Source organism: Lentinus tigrinus, assembly GCF_003813185.1.
Source record: "Lentinus tigrinus ALCF2SS1-7 unplaced genomic scaffold L226scaffold_43, whole genome shotgun sequence".
Taxonomy (NCBI): domain Eukaryota; kingdom Fungi; phylum Basidiomycota; class Agaricomycetes; order Polyporales; family Polyporaceae; genus Lentinus; species Lentinus tigrinus.
The window spans coordinates 153,020-176,239 of NW_027137952.1; the positions used below are offsets into that span (position 1 = coordinate 153,020).

The 23,220-nt window shown below is 55.3% G+C and overlaps 10 protein-coding genes across 10 annotated transcripts; 6 read left to right on the forward strand and 4 right to left on the reverse strand.

Moving 5' to 3' along the window:
- Window positions 1-359: 359 nt before the first annotated feature.
- L226DRAFT_575305 (carotenoid ester lipase precursor) lies at window positions 360-2,696 on the forward strand (the record flags this gene model as incomplete). The annotated part of the gene is made up of 13 exons (XM_067685170.1): window positions 360-532; window positions 585-787; window positions 848-912; window positions 963-1,003; window positions 1,080-1,160; window positions 1,212-1,285; window positions 1,335-1,404; window positions 1,454-1,721; window positions 1,772-1,877; window positions 1,928-1,979; window positions 2,037-2,287; window positions 2,355-2,389; window positions 2,454-2,696. The coding sequence occupies 13 exons, from the start codon at window positions 360-362 to the stop codon at window positions 2,694-2,696; spliced, it is 1,662 nt and encodes a 553-aa protein (XP_067530405.1).
- Window positions 2,697-2,979: 283 nt separating this feature from the next.
- Window positions 2,980-3,853, forward strand: L226DRAFT_616591 (uncharacterized protein; the record flags this gene model as incomplete). The annotated part of the gene is made up of 5 exons (XM_067686927.1): window positions 2,980-3,203; window positions 3,265-3,453; window positions 3,510-3,526; window positions 3,583-3,732; window positions 3,793-3,853. Coding segments are annotated over 5 exons (599 nt in total), but the record flags the coding sequence as incomplete, so codon positions are not given.
- Window positions 3,854-4,610: 757 nt separating this feature from the next.
- On the forward strand, window positions 4,611-6,926 carry L226DRAFT_493790 (general substrate transporter). Its single transcript, XM_067677463.1, has 7 exons — window positions 4,611-5,043; window positions 5,098-5,190; window positions 5,251-5,523; window positions 5,582-5,679; window positions 5,745-6,044; window positions 6,104-6,742; window positions 6,830-6,926. The coding sequence occupies exons 1-7, from the start codon at window positions 4,815-4,817 to the stop codon at window positions 6,851-6,853; spliced, it is 1,656 nt and encodes a 551-aa protein (XP_067530407.1). The 5' UTR covers window positions 4,611-4,814; the 3' UTR covers window positions 6,854-6,926.
- Window positions 6,927-7,388: 462 nt separating this feature from the next.
- L226DRAFT_539472 (Phox-like protein) lies at window positions 7,389-8,624 on the reverse strand. The gene is made up of 5 exons (XM_067681689.1): window positions 8,437-8,624; window positions 8,182-8,380; window positions 8,104-8,132; window positions 7,966-8,040; window positions 7,389-7,915 (listed from the first exon to the last, which is right to left on the reverse strand). Exons 1-5 carry the CDS (start codon window positions 8,590-8,592, stop codon window positions 7,739-7,741), a joined length of 636 nt encoding a protein of 211 aa, XP_067530408.1. The 5' UTR covers window positions 8,593-8,624; the 3' UTR covers window positions 7,389-7,738.
- Window positions 8,625-8,772: 148 nt separating this feature from the next.
- L226DRAFT_493796 (uncharacterized protein) lies at window positions 8,773-13,900 on the forward strand. Its single transcript, XM_067677464.1, has 14 exons — window positions 8,773-9,043; window positions 9,498-9,671; window positions 9,721-9,804; window positions 9,875-9,981; window positions 10,034-10,164; window positions 10,218-10,503; window positions 10,561-10,954; window positions 11,014-11,203; window positions 11,257-11,449; window positions 11,507-12,889; window positions 12,941-13,037; window positions 13,092-13,177; window positions 13,241-13,386; window positions 13,447-13,900. Exons 1-14 carry the CDS (start codon window positions 8,827-8,829, stop codon window positions 13,820-13,822), a joined length of 3,864 nt encoding a protein of 1,287 aa, XP_067530409.1. The 5' UTR covers window positions 8,773-8,826; the 3' UTR covers window positions 13,823-13,900.
- A 10-nt stretch (window positions 13,901-13,910) lies between these two features.
- L226DRAFT_575310 (uncharacterized protein) lies at window positions 13,911-14,758 on the reverse strand (the record flags this gene model as incomplete). Its single annotated transcript, XM_067685171.1, has 3 exons — window positions 13,911-13,936; window positions 13,993-14,299; window positions 14,372-14,758. The coding sequence occupies 3 exons, from the start codon at window positions 14,756-14,758 to the stop codon at window positions 13,911-13,913; spliced, it is 720 nt and encodes a 239-aa protein (XP_067530410.1).
- A 33-nt stretch (window positions 14,759-14,791) lies between these two features.
- L226DRAFT_563159 (uncharacterized protein) lies at window positions 14,792-15,941 on the reverse strand (the record flags this gene model as incomplete). The annotated part of the gene is made up of 3 exons (XM_067683542.1): window positions 15,488-15,941; window positions 15,186-15,433; window positions 14,792-14,996 (listed from the first exon to the last, which is right to left on the reverse strand). Exons 1-3 carry the CDS (start codon window positions 15,506-15,508, stop codon window positions 14,792-14,794), a joined length of 474 nt encoding a protein of 157 aa, XP_067530411.1. The 5' UTR covers window positions 15,509-15,941.
- A 134-nt stretch (window positions 15,942-16,075) lies between these two features.
- Window positions 16,076-17,791, forward strand: L226DRAFT_265685 (uncharacterized protein). Its single transcript, XM_067673421.1, has 4 exons — window positions 16,076-16,864; window positions 16,927-17,041; window positions 17,101-17,604; window positions 17,700-17,791. Coding segments are annotated over exons 1-4 (1,362 nt in total). The 5' UTR covers window positions 16,076-16,123; the 3' UTR covers window positions 17,702-17,791.
- Window positions 17,792-18,906: 1,115 nt separating this feature from the next.
- Window positions 18,907-20,101, reverse strand: L226DRAFT_265690 (uncharacterized protein). The gene is made up of 4 exons (XM_067673422.1): window positions 20,100-20,101; window positions 19,209-20,048; window positions 19,019-19,075; window positions 18,907-18,955 (listed from the first exon to the last, which is right to left on the reverse strand). The coding sequence occupies exons 2-3, from the start codon at window positions 19,865-19,867 to the stop codon at window positions 19,072-19,074; spliced, it is 663 nt and encodes a 220-aa protein (XP_067530413.1). The 5' UTR covers window positions 19,868-20,048; window positions 20,100-20,101; the 3' UTR covers window positions 18,907-18,955; window positions 19,019-19,071.
- A 1,203-nt stretch (window positions 20,102-21,304) lies between these two features.
- Window positions 21,305-22,966, forward strand: L226DRAFT_265754 (SET domain-containing protein). The gene is made up of 3 exons (XM_067673423.1): window positions 21,305-21,397; window positions 21,478-22,243; window positions 22,305-22,966. Exons 2-3 carry the CDS (start codon window positions 21,522-21,524, stop codon window positions 22,918-22,920), a joined length of 1,338 nt encoding a protein of 445 aa, XP_067530414.1. The 5' UTR covers window positions 21,305-21,397; window positions 21,478-21,521; the 3' UTR covers window positions 22,921-22,966.
- Window positions 22,967-23,220: the final 254 nt, after the last annotated feature.

Genomic DNA, 23,220 nt, shown 5'->3' on the forward strand with positions numbered 1-23,220 from the left:
TTCCCTTATGCTTCAGATACTTTGGCAGTCTTCAATTTGTCATGAGCTCTCCTCTCGACTTGTTGTCGACTGGCCTGCTATCAATGTACGTCAAAATACGACTAAGGTCTATATACGCACCAGAAGCCAATGGAAGACATACGCAGGTCTGGCTCCGTACAGCGTTTCGGCACGTCGCTGCCTGTGCGCCTTTCTTCTGTCACTCGAAGTCGTTCGGGAAGCAAACCAGAACCATCGTGGAAACGTGCGAAGACTTGCGCTGGCTTCGACATTGTCTGGCCTTTGAACCAATGCACACATATAAACCATTCGATCTGCAGCCATCCCGACCCACATTCGCCGCCGCCAAACTAGCAAGAATGGTATCTTGGAACCACATCTTCCCCCTTCTTCTGCAAATCTTGATTGCACTCAACGCAATCGCCCTTCCCACTCAGTCTGGCCCGTCCGTCCACCTTGACCAAGCAACTGTGACGGGTACGACCAACGGTTCGCTCGACACCTTCCTCGGCATACCGTATGCGCAGCCTCCGTGAGTGTTGCAGAATTGCCCCCGAATCTTCCTACTGATAGTGTCTGGGTAGCGTTGGGAATCTCCGTCTGCAGCTACCTCAGCTCATCCAGTCGTACACCGGGAACCTCGATGCGACCAAGTTCGGTAATCAGTGCCTGCAGCAGGCAGGCCTCTCTCTTCAGGACTTGCCTCCCCAGGTTCTGCTGGACCTAGCGCCTCTCATTGCGCTCCTGGCTCAGACTCAGAACGCGAATGTCACACAAAGCGAAGATTGTGAGTATATCTCGCCGTGAATGGGACGCTGTTGACACGGACTCACTTCTTCTGGGCTAGGTTTGTATCTTAATATCATTCGTCCAGCGAATGTGTCTGCGAATGCTAAACTCCCCGTGCTATTCGTACGTGTGGATATACGAATCCCGAGAGACGTAATCTCACGATAGTGCAGTGGATCTATGGAGGAGGATTCGCCGACGGCTCGAATGGGATGTGAGTCTCATCGTGAATAATATGATATTTCTGTTGAGGTGCTGACAATACAATATCTATCCTTAATTCCTCGTAGTTTGGCGTACAACGGTACCACTCTCGTTCAGAGGTCCATAGAGCTCAATGAACCTGTCATATATGTGGCTCTGAACTACCGGTAAGTATCAGTACCCTAAATGCCGGGATGCATGCTCAGGTTACCTCGAAGTTTGAACGTCTTTGGCTTCCTCGGTGGAAAGGAAGTCAAGCAGGCTGGCCTTGGGAATCTCGGCCTGCAGGATCGTAAGTCGCTAGTTTATCTATTAGCCTTCTCGAGATTGGAGCTTTACAGAGCGGGCCGCCCTTCGTTGGGTCAACAAGTTTATTTCCGCATTCGGTGGGGATCCGTCCAAGGTCACGATGTAGGTGGTTTTGCCGATCCCTGGTTACAAGTTCTAACGTAATCCACAGCTGGGGAGAGAGCGCCGGCTCTATCTCGGTCTTTCTTCACCTGTTCGCCAACGGCGGAAACACCGAGGGTCTCTTCAGAGCGGGTATGATGAGTTCCGGCTTCTCACTCCCCACGGGAGATATCACCGAAGTCCAGGACGAATACGACTTCGTTGTCAACCAAGTCGGGTGTTCGAATGCGAGAGATACTCTCGCCTGTCTACGCACTGTCCCGGCCGACCAGCTGCAGGCTGCTGCGAATAACACGCCTGCCGTCGGGACGTTCGCGGTATGTGCCGTAGCTGTCTGATGTCTACATCATCTGAGCGTCCATGACAGGGTCTCGTGTCCCCGTTCCTTCCTCGTGCCGACGGACGCTTCGTTACTCTGCCTCCCATGTATCTCCCTCTCCTTGGGACAGTAGCAGATGTGCCCGTCATCACTGGTAAGTCTTACGATCCAATGTCATGGATAAATCTCTGAGAACCTCGAAAGGTGACGTCAAAGACGAGGCAACCTTGTTCTCACTTGGTAGCCTCAACATCACGTTCGTGCACTTGCCTTTCCCTCTCGCGTTCTCCACATGCTAATCACATTGCACTAGTACCGATGACGAATTCGCGAGCTATGTCTCGCAATACTGGTTCCCGGGCACGTCGCCTGCGGACCTGAGCAGCGTGCTTCTCCTATATCCCTCCGATCCTGCGGCGGGATCTCCTTTCGACACAGGAAGTGCGTATGCGCTCACGCCGCAGTACAAGCGAATCGCCGCGTTGCAGGGCGATTGGTTCTTCAACGGGCCTCGTCGTCAGTTCCTCGACAGGTTCTCTGCAACGCGTACTATGTATAACTTCTGTACGTGTCTCTTTCTTTGCAATCACATGGAGTAGTACTGAATTGATGCGAAAACACCCCCTTTCAGTGAGCGCGAGAGGTGGCTTCCCAGACGTAGGTGATGTGAGTTTGAAGATCATCTCCTGGAAAGTGATGTCTTGGCATATATTGACCCCCTTTGATCTAGTTCCACGGCAGCGACACTTTCAATGCGCTCGGCGGAGGCGACATGGGGGACTACTTCATCCGCTTCATCAATCATCTCAACCCAAACGCACCCACCGGCGTCCAGTGGCCTCCGTACCGCACATCCTCTCGATCGACTCTCCAGTTCAACGATGGCAGTGTGCCGCTAAATGTTACTGCCGACATTCAGCGGCTCGCCGGCACCGACGAGCTCACTGCGCTGGCCCTACTCTTTCCACTCTAGTGTTCAAGCTTGCCCGATGGAGAAGATGCAATGAATTCGTGACGAAGCAGATTATTCTAACAGACGACACACACATAGATGAGCATTGTGTTAGCATGATTTTCGTGTGTACGTCAAAATGGAAATAACATATGTGCTCGGTGTCCGATCCAAAACTATCTGAGATCTGCTTGTACCAGAATTTCAGCCACCGACGCGTTCGACGTCTTCGCCACGTGACCGTGCTGTAGTATACCCGGCGCTTTTGAATTTCTACGAGCGCCCACAGCTAGCTTTCGTTCCACATCCTTCGCCGCGAGGCCTAGTCGACAGTCCTCCTCTCGTTCGCCTCCGTTTGCCGCCAGATCTACTATAATCATCCGCATTTATTCTAAGACAAGGGTGCTCTCTGAACTCTTGGTCGACGCGTGTCTTGTTGCTCCGAAAAGCCTGGCCCTGAACTCGCAACTTGTCAACAAATCGTGGTCTTACTGTAACCACACATGGCGGCGGATATGTGTCAATTTAGTACGTTGTGTTCAATATCCTCCGTATTTGGCTCGATAGGAGACTAAAATGACGCATATAGCGACCTCCATCACCGGGGCGACGCCCCTTCCCGTCAGCTTCCTGGTGCCCTTCAAGAGCACGTCCGCTGGCAATCTCATCTCTGAAGGGACGCGACGGAGGATTGAAGACGCGCGGCAAAGAATTGAAGATACTCGCCAACGAATGGACGTCGTCCGCCAAGAGGTGCGCCGGTCTGCTCCTCACCGCGGTAAGTGATACATTATTGGACGGCATGGACGCATTTGATATCTGTATGATCTCCAGATATGCTTGCACAACCAGTACGCTCTCATTTCGTCGATGATGACGTATATGCTACACGACGTTCGTCGCACAGGCTTCATACCCAACATATCCGACAGCGAAAGGACAAAGACTTGAAGAGACTCGGGATAGCCCGGCTACGCTCGCCAGCGCTTCTGCTTCCGACTCCGATCCCGCCTCGTACACATTTCCTCGCGCTTCCCCTCAACTTCAAGCCCTCTCAGTAAGCACGCCCGATGCGGCATCCAAAGACTTGTCGAACGAAGACGACATCTCCTTCCAGTTCAAGGATTCGTCTCTAGACCAGCAAGCGGACGTCGGTGGTCTCATCAACCTGCACCCGGCTACTACTGTCGACGACTTGCTTGTCGCACTCACGGAGCCGTATCTGCTGGACTGGTGTCTGTGCTAGCTGGACGTTCTTCTCGCACTCTGGACGTTGTCCTAGACATGTGTGTATTCAGGCGCGCCCAGAATCATGAATAGTATAAGCCACCGCATAGTTGACTCTTACTCTCGACGTGGCTGCTCTATCACAGTCCTTCAGTGTATGGTTAGGAAGCGACGAATTACAAAACGCCAGGTTCCCGACGCCATGAAATTTCTGCCTGACTCAACAACGCTAAAACCCCCTAGGTCCGATCCTCGAAAACTCCGGTGATTCTCCGTTGCAATATTCTCCTGTATGTCTTCCTCAGCGTACTGACTTGGCACACCCAGGCACCATCACCCTCATATGAGGCTTTGAAGTTTGCGAGACCGGCGACTTGCCGGCGACCGTAACGCCTCCAGGCTCCAGGAGTGTTCAGTTAGCTTGTCGCGGTTGTCGCGGCCCGGTCCCGACACCGCGCCGGCCTTGCAATCTCACTCTTCCCCAAGGTTGAACGTTGACCTCTTCCTTTTATCTTACGCAACTGAATGATATCCTCGTTTCAAGTTCATCAGAAGTTGCTCTGGAGCCGCACATATGTACCTTCCGGGAGGCTGGAGGTGCAGCACAGACGAAGCAAGTTGCAGCCATGATTTTGATGGGTACCCCGTAACCCCGGGTCATGGGTCTGATGTGGAGGCGGGTTTCCCCAACCTTCCCCGCGCTCAAATGTGCTCTTGGCATTCAAGGGCCGAAGGGCAGCTGGTCTTCAATAGAGTCCAAGCCGTATTTAGTCACACGGCGTACGAAACTATAAAACCATGAGCTTCGCGAAGCGCAAAAACTCCGGCGTCCGCCCTCCGTACAACTCATCGCCGGCCGCAGCACGCTCTTCTCGCCTTTGATACCGCACGAGCTGAAGAGTTTTGGCAAGAATGACACGTCCGGAGTCGATACGCGAGGACAGCTACGATGAGGAGAAGGACTTGCGCGACAGCCTCGCCAGTCCGACCAGCGGGTTGGAGGGCGCGAAGATCGAGGAGACGATATACAATCCCGAGTTCAAGGCGGCCATCGAGAACACGCATCTCGATCCGCTCAGCAAGCGTGCGATCGCGTTGTACTTCGCATGCATAGTTTGCTTCATGAATGCTGTCTCGAACGGTACGTTCAGCTTCCCTTGCTTGTATCAGGGTGTTGACACGTCGGACCACACAGGCTTCGATGGGTCGCTCATGGGTGGTATCAACGCCATGACGCAATACCAGCAGTTCTTCGGGTACAAGGAGACGGGTGCGAGCACTGGTATCGGTACGTACCCTCACGCTCCGCCTTTCTTGCTCTTATTAAGTAAGGTATCTTCGCTCGCAGTCTTCCTGATCTACGTTGTCGGCCAGTGTGCCGGTGCGTTCTTCGCTGGTCCCGCAAGTGAACGGTTTGGTCGTCGTTGGGGCATGGCCATCGGATGCTCCATCATCCTAGTTGGCGCGGCGATCATCACGGCCTCGCAGAACCGCTCAATGTTCATGGGCGGGCGGTTCATCCTCGGTTTCGGCATTGCGATTAGCACTACCGCCGCGCCAACCTTGGTGACGGAGTTGGCTCCTGCACACTGGCGTGGACGTCTCGGAGCAGCATACAACAGTGAGTCCGTTCTTTAGTTGACGAGCATGGGGTGTTGACGGAACGTGTTGTATGACAGGTTGCTTCTTCGTTGGTGCTATCCCCGCGACCGGCGTTATGGTTGGCACTCAGACCATGAACAGTACTTGGTCATGGCGTCTTCCTCTTCTGCTTCAGGTACGATCGTGTCTTGCCTTGCAACCACGACCGGTGGCAGACACTCACATACGTCTACCTGTCAGGTCGTCCCCCCGACCATCGTCCTCTGCTCCGTCTGGTTCATCCCCGAGTCCCCGCGTTGGCTCATCTCGCGCGGCCGGGAGGAGGAGGCACGCACGACCATGATCAAGTACCACTCGAGTGACGGCATTACCACGAACCCGCTCATCGAGCTGCAGCTGCGCGAGTTCAAGGAGATGATTGAGGTGCGCAAGATGGAAGCCGTGTGGGACTATAGCTCGCTCTTCAACACCGCAAACGCGCGTTGGCGGATGCTCGCACTCATCCTCATGTGTATCAATGGCCAGCTCGCTGGCAATGGTGTAAGTAACCTTCCTTGCCCTGTTTGCACCACTCTAACGAAAGGATATGCATGTTCTAGCTCATCACGTACTTCCTGCCCACCGTCCTCGGGAACGCCGGTGTCGCAGACAAGCATACGCAACTCTTGTACAACTTCGCCAATAACATCCTCTCGTGCGCGGGAGCTTTCACAGGAGCGGCGTTCACGGACCGCATCAACCGCCGCTCGCGCCTGTACCTCGGCTGCATCCTTCTCGCCATCCTCCTCGCCATCGTCGCAGCGTTGTCCTCCAAGTTCGGGCAGGCGGGGAACACGAACATCAACGGGGCACATGCGACGATCACGATGATCTTCCTCTTCGGCATCTCGTACAGCTTCATCTACACCCCGCTCCAGTCGCTCTACTGCGCCGAGGTCATGGACCAGAAGATGCGCGCGAAGGGCATGGCTGTCCACGTCATCTTCGCGAACCTGGCAGGCTTCATCAACACGTTCGCGAACTCGGTCGGCCTCGAGCGATGGGGATACAAGTACTACTTCGTCTTCGTCGTTTGGAACATATGCGCTTCTATCCTCTGGTTCCTTTTCTGCGTGGAGACGCGGGGTCGTACCCTGGAGGAACTTGATGAGGTATTCAACGAGCCGTGGCCCGCGATGGCGTCCGCCCGGAAGCGTAAGCTTGCTGTCAAGGAGAGCAGCACAGGAGCAGTGGTTCAGGTGAGTTATACGTTGACCTCCTTGTGACCCTTCCCTGCTCGCAACGCTATTGATGACTATGCCCCTTGGCTAACCATCGTTTCTCAGGTGATCGACGAGGATCGGGCTTGAACCTGTCCAAGGTTGGCAACCACGTATCTCATTCCACGCCAACATTCACGATACACGCTTTGCACGTCCTCTTGTATATGTATCAGTTAATGACGATACTTCACTATCTTCTCTTGTACTTCTACACCTCTCCTGTTCGAGTTCCGGTGTGATAGCGGTGCCGAGTCCAGACCTTTCACTGGGTCATCGCGGGACTCAGCCACCGCCAAAGTACGGAGAATTTCACACCATGCTTCTGGCTCTGCCATTGTCCAGGCAATGCGGAGAAGCTCCTCGGACTCGAAACATGTCCAAGCAAGCACGCCCATAGAGACCTGGATCCGGTCGCGACTTATGTGGGACCACGCAGTTGCACTTCGTGAGGACGTATAGAGGCATGTTGATAGCTCCGGACGTCCTCGTCCATCGCAGAGGACATCTCGATCTTGAGGAAGAAGTCGTTCATTGTCGCTGAAGTACTGAGGTGCCGAGGATGGTGTTATCACATGCTATCGGGAAGGACTGTAGCAGGCGTAGAAGCGTACTTGTAAGTTGTGGCTTGTATACTACAGTACTGTGGGCTACTCTACCTTCCGTCGCGGACTTAAGGGGCAACGACCAGACGTGACCGGGATTGCGAATCAAGCAAGATGGTGGTAGTGATGGTTAGCAGAGGGGCCGTTCACGACGCTACCCACGGGCGAGTGGACAACCTGACATCGATGGTTTAGCTTGACCTCGTGGTGAAGAGACGTACTCGGGATGTCCCGAGAGTGTTGCCCTCTCTGTGTTGTCGGATGGTCGGATCGAGCCCTTTGCGCTAAGTAAACAGAGAACGAATAATGCCATAGTTATAAATGAAGCAGATATAGATGGGTACGAATGTAGAACACAAAGGAGAGCAAGTCATGACTTATCCATGACCCACTCTCGCACGGCCTGGCACCCACCAATTTCAGGGTGGAGAAGAATGCCAGCAAGCCAATGCTGAAGCAACCGCCTCCTGCGGTCGAGAAACGTAGGCCGGAACTTCGCAAAGGGGTATTTAGGTGGAAGGGCAGGAATGTACGGTTGCTGATGCGACTGTACACAGCGTATTAGTACGCGAGGCGAGTGCGCGCAATATGACTTACCGGTAGGGTCGCTCGTAGCCTCGTGTAGAGCTGCGCGAACGCGCTGTATCGCTTGAGAGCGTGAATAGCAGTACCCTGCCCGACGCCGACACCGGCGGATGAAGCAAGTACAGAGATTCACGGGGACGAAAGACATACCTCCTTGGTCTTTATGACACAATCATAGACTATCCCGCAATTCATGACCTACTCAAGTACCCCTCGAGGAAGACTCACCGACGTATGCACCTTCCCGTTTGTCCCCTACGCTCGTCCAGCCTGCGATCTCCACGTCCCGCGCGAACGCGTTACTCTCGCCGCAGTTATCACCAAGCCATATGTCCCTTGAAAAGACGGATTGTGCCTCGTGTGGGGAAAGGGGCGGAGAGTCGGGTTGTCCGTATGGGTAGTTGTCCTGGCCAATGGTGCTCGCGCTCTACAGGATGCCGTCAGCTCGACTGCGGTCAGACTAAATGGAAGATGTCGGCTCACATCTACGATGTCATCATAGAACCGCGCTTCCTCCTCGATGTCGATTTTGTCCGGGATGAGCACGAGCAAGCTCTTCGAAGACTCAGCCTGGGAAACGGCTGACTCCGAGGACTCAACAGAATGGCTTGCGCTGGGGCTTGCTGACGTCGAAGTCATAGTTCGGAAGAAAAATATGCGGAACCAGCAGTGTACGATGGGTTAGTTTAAAGAACGAGCGAATAGACCATCTGGAGACTGGTGGTGGTACGGTGGTAAGAGGCAAGCGTGAGATCCGCTTGTCCGAGAAACTCGGACTCTATGTGAACTTGGACTTCTACTACTTCCGCCGTCTTTGCACTACATATTGACTTGCTTCCTGTCTGCAACACTGTGGTGACCAGGCCTCTGTAAATGCTCCTCTCTGGTGTTGGACCCTCGAATCGACGCTCTTCTGTGATCAACAATGGCGGCTTCAACTTGACTCTTCCTGAGGTCTTCTCAGATTCGAGGGAGCACGGATATCGAGGACCTACCCGACACGTCCGTCTGCCTCGCGCGACAACGAATGGAGGAGGATCGATCGCGAAGAGCGAGGATGGAGCGCGATGCGTTGTTGCCGGGAGAGAATGTAAGTACTCGCACACGTATTCCTGTCTATCTCAAACTACAAGACAAGAGGATGTTCGCGCGAGCTCGCATGACATCTGCTGTCTCCAACTAGCCATCGTCTGCGCTGATGTATTGCAAAACTTGAAACCCGCTAGCTGATTGTCCGGCAGGTGACGGAAGGTCATACTTGTGGGAGGGGATGCTCTCGCCACACGAGCTGCAAACGTATGCCGCCCCCGAGTGCAGCTCGCGCGTCGTTCGCGTCTTCCCCGCGGAAGGTCACCTTGCATGGCATGTGTGGGTCCTGGCTGTGGGTCATCGCTGTGTACCCTGCTGTGTTGTCCACCCTTCCGGGCGCAAGGGACGATGACTTTGAGGGCATGCAATAGGAAGAGTTTAGTTCCTACGACTTATCATTCTCCTTCACTAGTCAGCACGATGTCTGAATGACCCAATTGCTGACGTCTCTCTAGCACTGCGTATTCTCCGTATGTCGGAGGTTACTACCCCAGGCTCTGTGACCCAAAGCGACCACAAGTCCACCACGGGGAGGGGCGGTCATCGGATTGAAGCCTCTCGCAACTTTTGGGAAGGGAGTGGTTTGAAGGTGGACAGTTCAAGCACTGATGTCGTCTGGTGCCATGGAGGTAAGCTACCCATAGTTAATGCGATGGTCTCGGCTTACACAGTGCCCAGCGTTTAATAACAAGATTCTCACCGGAGCACGAAACGGCGAGCTCATAATGTGGGACTTGAACAAGAATGGGTCATCGAAGTACGGTACGACCCTATCTGTATCGCGTCGCCTCCGGTCCCTGACTGGGACGCGTATTGTATGACCCACCGACAGAGAGGCGAACCCGCGACCACGCCCGTTCGATACATGTACTCCAATATTCTCCTATTCTTCAGTCTTACTGCATGACTGGGTCTGCGGATGGTGACCTCCGTATATGGGTAAATAGTCTCATCTATTTCACTCGATATTGGTACTGACTTCCGCCTTCAGGACATCCGTGACTTGACAAAGTCGATTATGAGGATACACCACCCAACTGCTGTCAGGGCAGTTGCGTTCTCGCCCGTTTCATCACAATCCCGCCATGTAGTTGCTGCACTCGATAACGGGAGCATCTACAGGTCATTCCGGGCCCATTGTGGAGTCCTGCACCTCGCTAACTCGACACCTACAGATGGGACTTGAACATGGGTCAACGAGGACAACTTGATCGCATCCCCGTCGCGCACTCCGGTCCAATTCTGTCCCTGGACTGGGTGCAGCCGTCCACCGCATCATCAACACTCGTACCTTCGCTCCGCCAATCTGCTTCGAGCAATTGGTATGGGTCCGGGTCCGGTTTCTTCGACGACATTCTCCCCTCGGTTCCCATCGCTAGTACAACGACGGTTCCGTCGCCTGACACAGACAATTCTGGTCCGGGTTGGATCATCAGCGGTGGTATGGACAGAAGCGTGAAGGTACGTCGAACATCAGAAACCTCCAGTGACCACCAGTTACTGAACTTGGCTGCACAGGTGTGGGATCTTACCACTCCCGCGACAAGACACACGTCACACCGCCCGACGTACACGCTCCATACTTCGTTCCCTGTTCGCCGGGTCCTTTGGCGGCCTGGGTACGAGTGCGAACTCGCAATCGTTTCCAACGCTGACTTCGGGACTGGCATGGATTTCGGACACGGCGGGCTACCAGCCGGTTCATCTGCGGCAAGTGGTGGTCTAGGCACTGCCATGCCCAGTCCACGAATCCCGACAGCGCACTTCTCCGATCCGTCCGGCACGCCCCAGGACAGAGCAAAGTCTGTGACGCCAAACGATGGCAGTGACCCAGTAGAGATATGGGACGTGCGGAGGGGCTATATCGCGAAATGGGTTGTGAACGGATCTGCGGTCGAAGGCGGAGTGACAGGTAGGTTTGCGAACATTGAATATCTCCCGAGCCCTTGCTGACGTTCGGGTCAACCCCAGATATCGACTTCGCTGATTCTCATGCACTATGGGCGTTGCATTCCTCAGGGACGTTCTCACAGCTAGACCTCAGACAGTCATGGAGACCACTCGACGCAATCCCTCGGTCGGCCATCTCGTGGAACACCACTGGATCCATAGCATTCGTGGCAGACAAGCCGAAACGCTGGGAGGTCCCATATGATGATATGTGGGTAATTCTATCGAGTTTGTTGACCGTAACTTAACGCAAGCGTACCGCAGCGATTCTGAGAGCAAGAAGGACCAAGTTCCTATCAAGGCTCTCGGAGACCCGTCATACCGACCTGTCACGCAGAATGTTGGTGCGTTTGCGCATGATGGAGCCGCCGAGGACCTGGACATGATTACGAAGCTTGCACGTGGATACATATATACGGACAAGGAAAAGCCTCAAATATGCGCGCACAATGCCGAGGTGAGTGTTCGGCCCTGTTGCTCTTGCAATGCGGCTAAGGCTGACGTGGCATGATAGGTCGCAATCGACGCAGGAGCGCATGATGCTGCTCAGACCTGGCTGATACTCGAGTCCCTCTTGACTGAGGTGTCCGTTCCGCCAACCCCACCGCTTTCGCCCTTGCCCTTCAATAATCCGCAGCTTCCTCATTCTACATCTGCGCCTGCTGCCATTCCTACCGTCCACTCACTACCGCACTCACCGGTCCCTCAATCACAACGGTCCATGACCGTAGATGCAACGATTCTCGGAAGGCAAAAGGACCACAGTCCAGGCTCTCGTTCGAAGAACAGCGATGACAGGCACCCGCGCTCGACTTCTGGGCATCGATCTCCACACGGTATTACACCGACGTCTTCCACAGCGTCATCTCCCCGCAAGTCAAGCACTGGGCTGCCACCAACCGTACCTGCTGCGATCTTCGCACGTCGAGAGTCAGGTGCAGGGCTTCCGCCTCCTCTTCGCCCTCGGCTGCCATCTTTCCGTCGGCCGTCCTTCTCAACGCAGAGTCTCAACAGCGCACACAGCGAAAGCCCGAGCGACAGTTTGCGCAGCCATCTCAGCAGCCTGCGGCATGTCGGCGAGGGCGCGCTGGATGACTCAGATTCCTCCGAGAGCGGAAGCGACGACGAGACCGCTGACGATGCGAAACACGGCGGGGACAGGGAAGGAGAGGGCGATGGAGATTCACACCCGCCATCCTCCGCTTCGAGCTCGCGCGGGCCCGCTACGCCCCATCTTTACAGGACGACGACCGCGCACCCTTCGCCGCTGTCGCGTCTGGCCTTGTCGCAGCAGGGCTGGACAGAGGATGAGAAGGACGATGACGACTCGCCCTCTCCAGCCTCGACTTCTGCAGGCTCGTCTGAGGAGGAAGAGAGCGATGACGCGCACGCACGGAGATCAGGAAGTGGACTGGCCCGTCGTCCTTCTGCAGTGAGGATGAAACGGCGCAGCTCGACGCGGAGCAAGACGCGGAGCAGGAGCTCGACGGTCGCGTCGCTCGCAGTGGCCCCGCCACCTCCGCTGAGGCGGATCGTGAAGCGAGACTCGCAGAGCAGCATCCGTACTGTCACTGTTGGGGAAGTGACCCCGGGGGGAACGCTCAGTCGTGCTGAGGGCGCGCTGAAGCGAGACGATACGATCCGCGACCTCTCGGGAGGGAAGGCGGGGTCAGTGCGTGCGTCGTCGTCATCTCTACATCAGCGTGCGAAGTCAGAGGCCCCGAGCGACTTCATGTTTGACGCGGAGAAGAGCGAGGGCTTGGGGATGCAGACTCCCCATAGCGCCGCGAGGTCTCAGAGCGATCGGACAAGGGTTGCCATCCGGGAAGCAGAAGATCGACTGCGGCAGCTGGCTTGGGAGACGATGCGAGAACGTTTCGAACGGTATTCTGACGAGGTAAGTGCCGGCATCGCTGGTTTTTGGGGCACGGTATTGACAGGGCAACAGGGAGACATTATCATGTGTGCCATGCTGGCACTAGTGGTACCGCAGGAGCTGAAGATCACAAAGTCTCGCATCGACCGCTTCATAGAAGCATACATTGGTCTGTTCCTTCCTCATTCTCTTCTTTGTGCTGTATCACTCAAGAGATCCACAGAGATTCTGAGTCGACTCCGCTTGCATACATGCGCTGCTTACATTCGCAAGTTCGTCCCCGTCGATGACATCCGTGCCAAGACATCCGTATGTGCCATAACTCCTATTTGGTATGCTGGTAATAGGCGCTAATGTTCCTCAACCACGCAGATGCAAACGACCATATATACTACGTGTGGCAAGTGTCGAAAGCCTCTAGTGTTACCAGCGGGGCCAATGGTCCGTGCAGGGAAGCCGTCCGGGAGCTTTGGCCTGTGCACGGGATGCCGAGCAAGCATCACAAAGTGCTCTATATGGTGAGTCGTAAACGCTTCTTCATGTTCCCCAATACTTATCTATTCATCAACTTTTCCTAGTCATCTCCCTGTCCGGTCGTTGATGTTCCAGTGCCCGGTATGCTTGCATGGTGGTCACCAGGACTGCTATTCGGAGTACTACATGCGCCGACCTCCAGATCCGATAACCCCACCGTCTATTCCACCCTCGATGCGCCACGGGCGGACGCTTGACACAAACCCGCCTCGAGGTCGCGCTTTATCTCGCACGAACTCCAGCTACACAGGCGATGGCGAGTCCGATGATGGGGCGAGCGCTCAGGGAGACGGAGAAGGTACGACTGGGAGCTATAACAGCGCGAGGGGCATCGTGGTATCTTCATCAAGTACGGTTCTTGGCAGATTGTGCGCTGCGGGATGCGGACACCACTGCTGGATTGATCATGACAAGTCATAGCCTACGTAACTTCTAGTGTAGTATATATTTGTGTATTTTATCTTTGCAGTCACGGAGGCGAGTCTCAACGGACTCTTGCTATATCATGTCATGGATCGGCTTGTTGCTCCTGAGCTGTCAATGTACTTCCGTGAGTGTGCATTCATGTAGAGGCGAAGAGACCTGCTCACCTGACGGAGTCCCTTGCCAACGCTTCATCATGTGCTCTCGGAAGTTCCGCATCTCCCTCGGAGACATCGTCGTAGAGGAGATGCGAAGGATCTCGCCGCGCCGTGCATCCGGAATCTCAATGATACGTGCCGGTCCTGGCGTCCTTTCGATATTATTCAAGTCCATGAGCTGTTGTTCCTCGGGCTCCTCCGAAGCCTCCTCGTCACCATTCGCTTCGTCCGCTGGTTCGAGGAAGCTGTTTAAGGCTCCGGCCAGCTGCGTGTCCGACTGTCCTCGCTTGCAAAGCACCTTGTGGCGCGGCCAGTCCTGCCGGGGATCACTCCGATCAGACACGCCGACTGGATAGATATCATATGGGAGCATAGAAACGCGGCATACCTTCTTCTGGTACTCTGCACTGCAGTAACGAGGCTTGAGATCCGGAGGGCACCTGCCCGCACAAGCCTTCAGGGCAGACTTGTGGACGCCCTGTATCTTGCATCCTGGCTCGGCACAGATGTAGAGGCTCCCGGGCTGCACACGTTGCTCGTCCTTTCGTATTTCGACCTCCCTCTCCTGCTTCATCTGCTTCAGCGCACGCCACAGAGGCCAATACTCGCGCGCGCGCCCAACGTCCACCCCAGCCTTTGCGGCGGCCTCCTTGAACTGAAGCCCCACGAAGAGTGCCACGGGACTGGCGAGACCTAGGACGACGCTGGCGTTGGCATGCCGTACCGCGAGGAAGAGCGAGCCCAGACGTCCTTCGAACCCCTCTGGGTCGTCCATGAGTCTTCCGAACTCGTCGCGCTCGACTAGGTGTCATTCTTCGAATTCCGTGTCGGTCCCCGTGTACTCGAGGTAGTAAGCGAACGCGGCCCCGCTGTGGGCCTTGGCGCGGACGTCGCGATCGGCGGTGTGCCCCACGTAGCGGTCGGGATCCGTGCGGAGCGAGTCGGTGAGAGGGTCGAACATGTAGAGAGCCCCTTCGATACTGGAAGTGGGGCCGCCACAGCCGGTCAGATATCTATCAGCACAGCGGTCAGATTTTTGCACGGAGACGAATATCCTGGAAGGGAGAAAAAAAGGGGGGTACCCCTGCCAGCACAATCTTTCGAACATGCCTTTCCAGAGCTCTCTGACTCGAGGTGCACTATTCTGAGTCCCTACTCCAACACGAGGGCACGTACACGTATCAAGCACGGAGATCACGCACCTGAAACCCATCTCGAGGAAGGCCTCAGGTTTCAACAATTCCTCCGCACAGAACTCGATCTCGTCCCCATCGAGCTCGAGCATGCTCGCGCACTGAGCGTTGTAATCCGTCCAGACAGGAGGGTTGTTCCGCTGGCAGACACACATGGCGGTGATGTTCACATAGTTGCCCACATTTCTATGCTTCGACAGGGTGTCAAACAATGTGTAAGGAAGGATCTCGAAGTTCACTCTAGTCATAGAGGTCATCTGGAATAAGTCAGTTTGTGACGCAACATGGAGGATTCTGGATGAAGAGCTCACTGTGCTGAGAGGGCCAGACATAATTAACGATGTGAAGACGAAGGGAGAGAAAGACACGTCAGCGCTTGGATACGATCCACGCTCCGAGTTTCGCCGGCGACCATCCGAGAAGTTGTATTACAATGATTTACAACCTGGCAGCGAGGACAGCGAGGACAGTATGAGCGCCCTGTAATGTACCTCAATGAGCTCATCTTCCCTCTTCTCGAGTGCGCTTCAGAGGGCCGTTATGCGTCAAACGTCCTTGATATCGACGTCTTCGGCAGAGTCCTTGAAGGCGAAAGTAATATCGAGGACCATCTCGCTGCGTTGAACCTGCGTTTGAAAAGTGCCCGAGTACCCTGAGCTCTCCTCTCGTACCCTCTCTGGCTGGGATGCCCGAGTGGTCGCACCAGTTAATCGCTGCCCAGACTGAAGAATTCACGCAACGAGGGTGGAGAAGGGCAACAGTCCGTTCAAGTCAAGGACAGATACAAGATGTTTCCAACCGCAAAGTTCATCTTTTGGGGGACTCCGGGCCGGACCGGACCGGACCGCTTCGGCGCCATAAGCCGCCTAACCATCGCGTAAGTACGCCTTGTCCGATGTCGTTCTCTCACGTAAACTGCCAGCACTGGATACACCTGGACCATCGCAATGTCAGTTGCCTCTAAAACAACGCTCGGGTTGCAGATGTCCAGCACGTCTATACCTCCTTTTCAGCCTTTCCCATCGGTATTTCCAACAGAGATCTATGAGGACATCATCACACTCATCCACGAAGATCGCGACGATGGCCGCTGGCGAGTTAACCTTTGCTGTTGCGCGCTCGTCTCCCATCTGTGGCTTCCCTGGTCTCAGCGCTGTCTCTATCGAGCCATCGAATTCACAGGAGCATCAGAGGTCGACTCTCACCGGTTGGAGATCCTACTCCGTACGTTGCGAGACAGTCCACATCTGAGACTGTGCGTGCGAGAGTTCCGCTTCCGAGAAGCACCACTTCCCTCTCAACGCCATTACTCAGCCTCATGGCCACAGAAAGTGCGTCTCTGGCCCGTCCTGGCTGCGGGGAGGTTGCCAAACCTTCGTGATCTCCGCTTCACGGGCGGAGGTCTGCGACGGACATTCTGTCCTCACCCCTCGAGCTTTGCGGCGCTGACAACGTTCCGCACCGTGACGAAGCTGCGTCTGGCCATGATGGGGTTCACCTTCACTCTCTTCTTTCGCATGCTCTCTTGTTTGCCTTCCCTCGAGGATGTCATGATACACAAACTTTCATGGGACGACTTGGACCGCTCGTTCCCGCCACAATCCGAGTCACCACTTCGGCGCCGTACAAGCCTTCGTGCGTTGCGCATACTGGATCGTTTAGGACTACTGTTTGGCTTCGACTGCCCGGTATGTTCCCCTCCTATACATTACCACACAGTAACGACCTCACAAGACCTCATTCGTTGCAGTACACGGCGGACTATGCAAGATGCCTATGGCAAATCATCGGCTCATTCCAAATGACGATGAACACCTTGTCTCTCGACTCCTTTTCCCTATATGATCTCCAACATCATTCGCAAGGTGATATGAACTGGAAGTATCGTCTTACTACCCAAGCTGACCTCGACGTGGGATCGTAGAACTACCGGGCGCGTTCCCGATCCTCCACTTCCCCCAACTGCATTCGTTGACATTAGGCTACGACGTGATCCGGCAGTATGACCATTTTGCGTCGCCGGCAGGGTTACTGGACTTCTTCCGTCGACTTGACATGCCCGTCCTTTCAACCGTCAATCTGGTCGTGCACCTCGATCGCGACTCCCTTGAGCAATTTTTGGATGGGCCGCATCCAGCCGATGTATTCATCGACCCTGCTCCAGACGTCAGCGCCTATGCGATACACCTCTCATCCCTTCGATCTGTGAACGTCCTGTATCTGCTCTGCATGCCTTCTGAGGAGCCGCAGGGCCTGGATGATTCCGAAGCAACTAATGACAGTACCGCATCTGCGCCAGATGCTGACGCAGGTCTCAGTGCTCGGAAGGATCTCATGGATCGATATCTCATACGCGCGAAGTCATGGCTCGCAACTTCGCCTTTATACCGCCGTGGTATCCTGACGGTCAGGGGGGCCGTGCTCGGATGTGAGTCCCTTACGTGTCTTCTCATTGCCATGCGTATTCCATCTCCTGCCGCAAGATGTTTCATCTGACTGATTTGATGCGCCTCATTAGGGCAGAACGAGTTCAATCCCCCTCAGATCGCCGGTACGCTATGGAAGCTCCATGCTTCCAGTGAGACGCCGTCAGTGTCGTCGCTGCACCACCTCGAGTACAATGATGAATTGGCGGATCTTCTCCTCTGCTTGTGACGCCTGAAGGTACGTCCTTGCTAGGCATATCTCCGTCGGGCATTGACCTCAAAAGCATTTTCATGCTCGGCCTTACCCTCGATATCTGTACCCCTCTCAAAAGAGAGACGAGAACCGAGGTAGTTGGAGGACAAGTTGATTGGTATGGGTGGGGGACGCAAGGATGATCCGTACCAACCAGCATACCCCGTACATTGTGTATATCCCTATTCCACTGCAACCTCGTGTGCGACGTCGTGTGCATTCGGCGGGCACTCCAATTCAGAGTGCGGGCGGGGCACCTTGCAAGCAGGAGTGCGATACAGGCGGCATGTGAGCACGCCTCGCTACCATGATTCAGCCCTTGCGCAGGGAAGTACGCAGGTACGTTTCATCCGTGTCGTTCTCTCTTCGGCTGGCGTGCTGGCTCCCTGAACGCTCCACATTGTGAAACGTTCAATAGCTGAACAGCTTGGGTATAAGTCTCTCGAAGTCGACGCCGTAGGAATACGCAGGCATCGTCGAGATTTTGAGAGGCAACGGCCCGGGAGCGGGGTCCTTATCTGCGCTGCTTTGGTATTCCCACAGCGTCACATCCCAGAAGCCAGTGTCTCGAGGCTGATCGAGCATTACTGGTGAAGCGACAGAGATACAGAGTTCAGAACGTTCAGAGCTGAGCTGATTTCGAGTTGAGGCTACGGAAAGGCACTCACGCTTCACGATGGAGACCTTGACATTCAGTACTCCGCGTTTGTACAGCCGCGAAGACGTCCTCCACTTCGCGAATGCGGGATGGCAGATGAAGTTATCCAAGAGCCGCTCCTTGAAGGACTCTTTATTCCACTCCAACAAGAAGTTGAGGTCGAAGATGAACAGGATCTTGAGCGACTCCAGTGGTGAAACGCGGGTCGCGTAGATGTCGATGTTCTTGGCGACTTCGAAGAGCGCCGCGGGGTCCCCAAGCTCATGTTTCGGCCTGATTTGCAGCACGACATGCAGCGTCTGCAGGGACGGCGCTTTGAGGCGGTCCAGGAAAGAGAGAAGACCCTCTGGTGGAGACTCCGTTGGCTTGAACTTCCAGCAGAAGCGCAGGGTGAGCGAACGGAGACGCTCGAAGAACAGTATTGGTGGTACGTTGGGTAGCTCTGTGTCGAGTTGCGCACGATTTAGTAGAAGGTACAGAGCACGACGAGTTATGGCACAGTCACCGTGCTTGATGTTGGCGTTCTTGTAGAATGCGTCAATGTCGAGGAGCAACGTGTCAACTGTCGGTCCCAATACGCTCAGGAGGAGCAGCATGTACGGGCGATACGTGAACTTGTGAATGGTGACGGCATACGAAGTTAGCTTCAGGAATACGTATGCGAACAGCGCGCGCGGCGACATACCGGAGCATACTCTGTGTCCGCCTTGGGAATGTCGGTCATGCACAGGCTGGTGAGGCGAGGTATGTTCGGGCGGTATCCCGGCCACTGCAACACGCAGGACTCACGCAAGTCCTGCCACGCTACTCCATCGAGTTTGAGATGGCTGATCTGCGGGAGCGCCGCCAAAATCCTATGAAAGTCCGTCCGGGAGATCCTAGTCTGGACGAGCCTCAGGGAGGTCAGCGTCTTCGCCGTCGACAGAGCGGCGAAGAACACCGGGTGCAGCTCGAGACGCGTGCCCTCGCCGAGGAGCGTGAGCGTGTTGATGTTCGGCAATTTCCAAGCGAGGAAGATCGGGAGAAGCCTGAGGATCCCGCCCGGCATCTGTTCGATCCCGTCCGAGACAGTGAGTTCGCGGACGAGGGGGCTGATGTGCGGGGTGTTGCGGAGGGTGCGCAGGAGGTGGCGGAAGCGGGTGTAGGAAGCGTTGTTGTACATGCGCAGGTAGACGATGGAGTAAAGGTGGTATTGGCAGCGGGGAAGCCAGTCCTTGCTCACGAGCGCGCACCTGCTGAGGACGCCCACGATGGTCGTTCGGGACTCGTCGAGTTCCGGGATGGCGTTGATGATCTCATCGAATATCTCGTGCGGGAAGGTCATTGACGCAGCGTCATGCGGCAGCAAAGACATGTAGGAGATGATAGAAGGGGGAAGGACTAGAGGTAAGGGATCACAACGACGAGTCGGCGATGCCAGGTATGGCGTAGGTTGGCCAAGGAGGGAGAGACTTCGAAGGCAGTATCCTCATATAAGTGTCCTCTCAACGGGGCGTGCCGAGAATCCGGGAAAGAGCGTTATGAGGCGGGACCTCCTTGCGTACGTGCTCAGCGCAGAACGTGAGAATATGGAAAATGGTACGCACACAATCCGGGCGGCTTCTCATGCATCGCTTCAACCAGGTGCATATAGTGGACCCCTGAAGGCAAATACGGTTCGGTTGGCTAGGTCCGGACAGGCGTCCATCCGGGCTTCTGTCAGGCGCAGTGCCTGCCAACGACATCGGTGATCAGACAAAGGAAGTGCGACAGCGTAATTGTGTGAAAAGCACATACGCCTGAACTTGGGTCAGCTGTCAGAGTTGCGGCACAGGAGCGCATGTGTGGTCCAATTGATTTAGGCTGAGCTCCTGATCTGGCAAGTCGGGAGCGCGCCCTAACGTACATTCTTCGGTGTGTCCGGGCTTACATATGACAAGACCTTGGTTTCCTGCATCGGTAAGCATCGGAAACTGCGCATTATCCGCATAGACCTCACCTGGAGCTGTCAGAGAAGTACGTATACGCCCTCGGGACGAGTACAGCCTCTCCCGGTGGGACATCTTCACCGTCCCCCGATGCTAAAGGCCCGATTCCCCCGTGCGTCGTTGTATCTTGAACATCATGCGGCCGAAAGCAAAGATAGTGCTGCCGTATACTAAGAAGAGACACTTGCAGGGAGCACGAGTCGGTGCTGGTACATCGTCTGAACGAAGCGAGCATCAGCCTTGACTCACAGCTATCAGTCACACACAATAGCCATACCATCATATATCCCCGCTTCCTCGATGGCTTGAATCTGATCCTGGAGCGTGGCCGGTCAGTATGCGATGCTCGAAGAGTTATGGAAGATAATCAAGTTCCCAGGAGCGACTAGTAGTTGACATCTTTCCAACTCTTCTTGTTGTAGTGTAGTGTCAGATATCCTCATGCCCTTGTCGAAGACTGTGCGACGTGCGTGTGATGATTTCGGACAAGTAGTAAGTAACAAACCATCCAACTGGCAACCCAATCGACCTCCGGCATTTGCCGAATATTGAAAGCGCCTGGCGGGCCGGTGTCGCCGACGGCAGCTTTCCTCTGTACCTCCATCATCCAACTGGCCGCATCCTGGGACCTGCTGGACAATACCAGATCTCGAAATCGACATAGGCCATTTTACTCAGGGTTTTTAAGAACAAGAGCGACACGTAGTGATTGGTACGTGCACGCATGCTAATATCAGTGTCAAACACGTTCAAATCGTGATGGGGACGCGGGGTCGAGTTCAATGTGTCTCCGCTCCCTTCGTTTGATGCGGGTGGGTGCTGTTCTCATATATCCGGTCATCGTATACATACTGGGCTCCTTGGAGAGTAGCCCACAACTGAGATCGTTGGGATCAGACAAAGCACAGATGGATTCGGTAGGTGGACCTCCGTCTGGGAAAGAGGCTCTTCGCAAGAAGTTGAACTAAACCTTATTGTGCTCATATATAATCTGCAGGATCTGCGCATCGTCCCCGTCCCTCTCTCCAAGTTTTCGCCACCATGCGACGCGGATTCCTCCTCTCCACTCCCCGCGAATCGCGCAAGGCGACAACTCACACGGGCAGCGCGGACTCAGGACCAGGCCCAGCTCTTGAGCGGCCCTCAGCGCCAGCGCCAGAGAAAAAGCCTTCTCTGCCCGTCGAAACCGCGAAGAAACTCGTGCCGATCCCAACATCGAGGTACCGCTTGCCTCCTCCGCTCCCGCCCTACCCGCCTGGATTTGTCCCATCCATGTTCCGCTGTACAGAGGTCCCCAGGGGTGCCCCTCCCGCCACCCAAACGATGTTCATCTACTACGACACCATGAAGGAAGCTCTCGAAGCGAAGTATCCCGGCTGGCCACTCGCGTTCTCGACGCCCTCTCCTCCGTTGCACGAAGTCAAGCCCATCGATGGCGCAGGTCTCGGGCTGGTCGCTACTCAGGACATCGCAGCTGGCGAGCTGATCCTCCGCGAGCGTCCGTACCTCGTCCAGCCTAGGGGAATGATATCTCCAATTCCCACCTCTACGGAGGGACTGTATCGTGCCATCGAGAACATCGTGGGGCACATGCAGGCGGACAACAAGCGCGGGTTGTACGGGTTGAAAAACTCCAAGGGGAACGCGCTCCCCACCGAGCTCGCAGGTATCGTCGACACGAACTCGCAGGCGGCCGGCCCCTTCCCAGGTTACAACGGCGAGTACGCCGGGGTGGCGAGAGACATCTCACGTGCGAACCATAGGTGCGCCTGTTGCGTTTTCTTCCTTGATATGTCTACATATACTGACGTGCTATGGTACCAGCTGCAATTCGAACGCGCACCACGCTTTCGACACAGCGACCATGACGTTTTCGCTGCGCGCCTTCCGGGCCATCCGCGCAGGCGAGGAGATCACAATCAGCTACCTCTTCGACCCGCTCATACCAAAGCACGCACGGCAGGCCGAGCTCCGGGAGCTCTACGGCTTTACGTGCGCATGCAGGATCTGCCGCCTCACCGGGTCCGAGCTTGAGAGGAGCGACCTCGCGCGGAAGGCGATCCGCCTGGCGTCGGAGAAGATCGCCGAGGACGACGTGAAGTTCGCGAAGTGGGTCCTCGATGGCGCGGCGCTCGTGCCGATCGAGCAGCTTCCGAAGATGAAAAAGGCGGACATGGACGCCTTCTCGGTGGCGGAGGCCGTGTGGACGCTGATGAAGAAGGATGAGGTCTACGAGCCGAACTTATGGGAGCCCGTACTCGCGCGGCTCGTGAAGGCATGCGCGGTTCTGGAGCACGAGCAAGGCGTGCGGCTCTATGCGACAAAGGCGGCTGAGCTAAGGATGGCCTACACTGGTGAAGACGGTGGCTGGCGCGAGGTCGCTGAGAACCCGCGGCAGACGGAATGGTGGGCGAAGCTTGGTGCAAAACGCGTAAAGTGAGGGTTTTTGTCACGGTCTTTCGCTTCTTGAGGTGCTGTTTGTGTACGATTAGGTTAGCAGCTCTTACTCCAGGCCCATCTGCATTCAACGCTCACACCATACTATCTTTTAATGGCCATCCAGGTAGTATGTGATTTACGGAGGACGCGTGAGCTGTGAAGTCACCATCCTGGCGCTTGAGTTGCCATAATTGGAGGATTACATCAGCGCACAGGAAAATCGTCACGCTGGAGGAGTAACCTTCAAGTTGTTGGTTCAAAACCTCCTGTGTCCCAAGACTCCAGAGACCAAGCCAAATCC

Bases quoted from the DNA above. Each gene is read 5' to 3' on its own strand.
- L226DRAFT_539472 (XM_067681689.1), bottom strand. From the start codon at position 8,592: ATGACTTCGACGTCAGCAAGCCCCAGCGCAAGCCATTCTGTTGAGTCC. The intron at 8,041-8,103 runs GTATGTCTTTCG...GGCGTCGGGCAG, and splicing joins GTGTCATAAAGACCAAGGAG to GGTACTGCTATTCACGCTCT. The intron at 7,916-7,965 runs GTAAGTCATATT...CGCTGTGTACAG, and splicing joins GGCTACGAGCGACCCTACCG to TCGCATCAGCAACCGTACAT.
- L226DRAFT_493796 (XM_067677464.1), top strand. From the start codon at position 8,827: ATGCTCCTCTCTGGTGTTGGACCCTCGAATCGACGCTCTTCTGTGATC. The intron at 9,044-9,497 runs GTAAGTACTCGC...ACGTCTCTCTAG, and splicing joins CGTTGTTGCCGGGAGAGAAT to CACTGCGTATTCTCCGTATG. The intron at 9,982-10,033 runs GTAAATAGTCTC...TTCCGCCTTCAG, and splicing joins ATGGTGACCTCCGTATATGG to GACATCCGTGACTTGACAAA.
- L226DRAFT_265685 (XM_067673421.1), top strand. From the start codon at position 16,124: ATGTCAGTTGCCTCTAAAACAACGCTCGGGTTGCAGATGTCCAGCACG. The intron at 16,865-16,926 runs GTATGTTCCCCT...CATTCGTTGCAG, and splicing joins TGTTTGGCTTCGACTGCCCG to TACACGGCGGACTATGCAAG. The intron at 17,042-17,100 runs GTGATATGAACT...GTGGGATCGTAG, and splicing joins TCTCCAACATCATTCGCAAG to AACTACCGGGCGCGTTCCCG.
- L226DRAFT_493790 (XM_067677463.1), top strand. From the start codon at position 4,815: ATGACACGTCCGGAGTCGATACGCGAGGACAGCTACGATGAGGAGAAG. The intron at 5,524-5,581 runs GTGAGTCCGTTC...GTTGTATGACAG, and splicing joins TCTCGGAGCAGCATACAACA to GTTGCTTCTTCGTTGGTGCT. The intron at 6,743-6,829 runs GTGAGTTATACG...ATCGTTTCTCAG, and splicing joins GCACAGGAGCAGTGGTTCAG to GTGATCGACGAGGATCGGGC.
- L226DRAFT_265690 (XM_067673422.1), bottom strand. From the start codon at position 19,867: ATGTCTTTGCTGCCGCATGACGCTGCGTCAATGACCTTCCCGCACGAG.
- L226DRAFT_265754 (XM_067673423.1), top strand. From the start codon at position 21,522: ATGCGACGCGGATTCCTCCTCTCCACTCCCCGCGAATCGCGCAAGGCG. The intron at 22,244-22,304 runs GTGCGCCTGTTG...CTATGGTACCAG, and splicing joins ATCTCACGTGCGAACCATAG to CTGCAATTCGAACGCGCACC.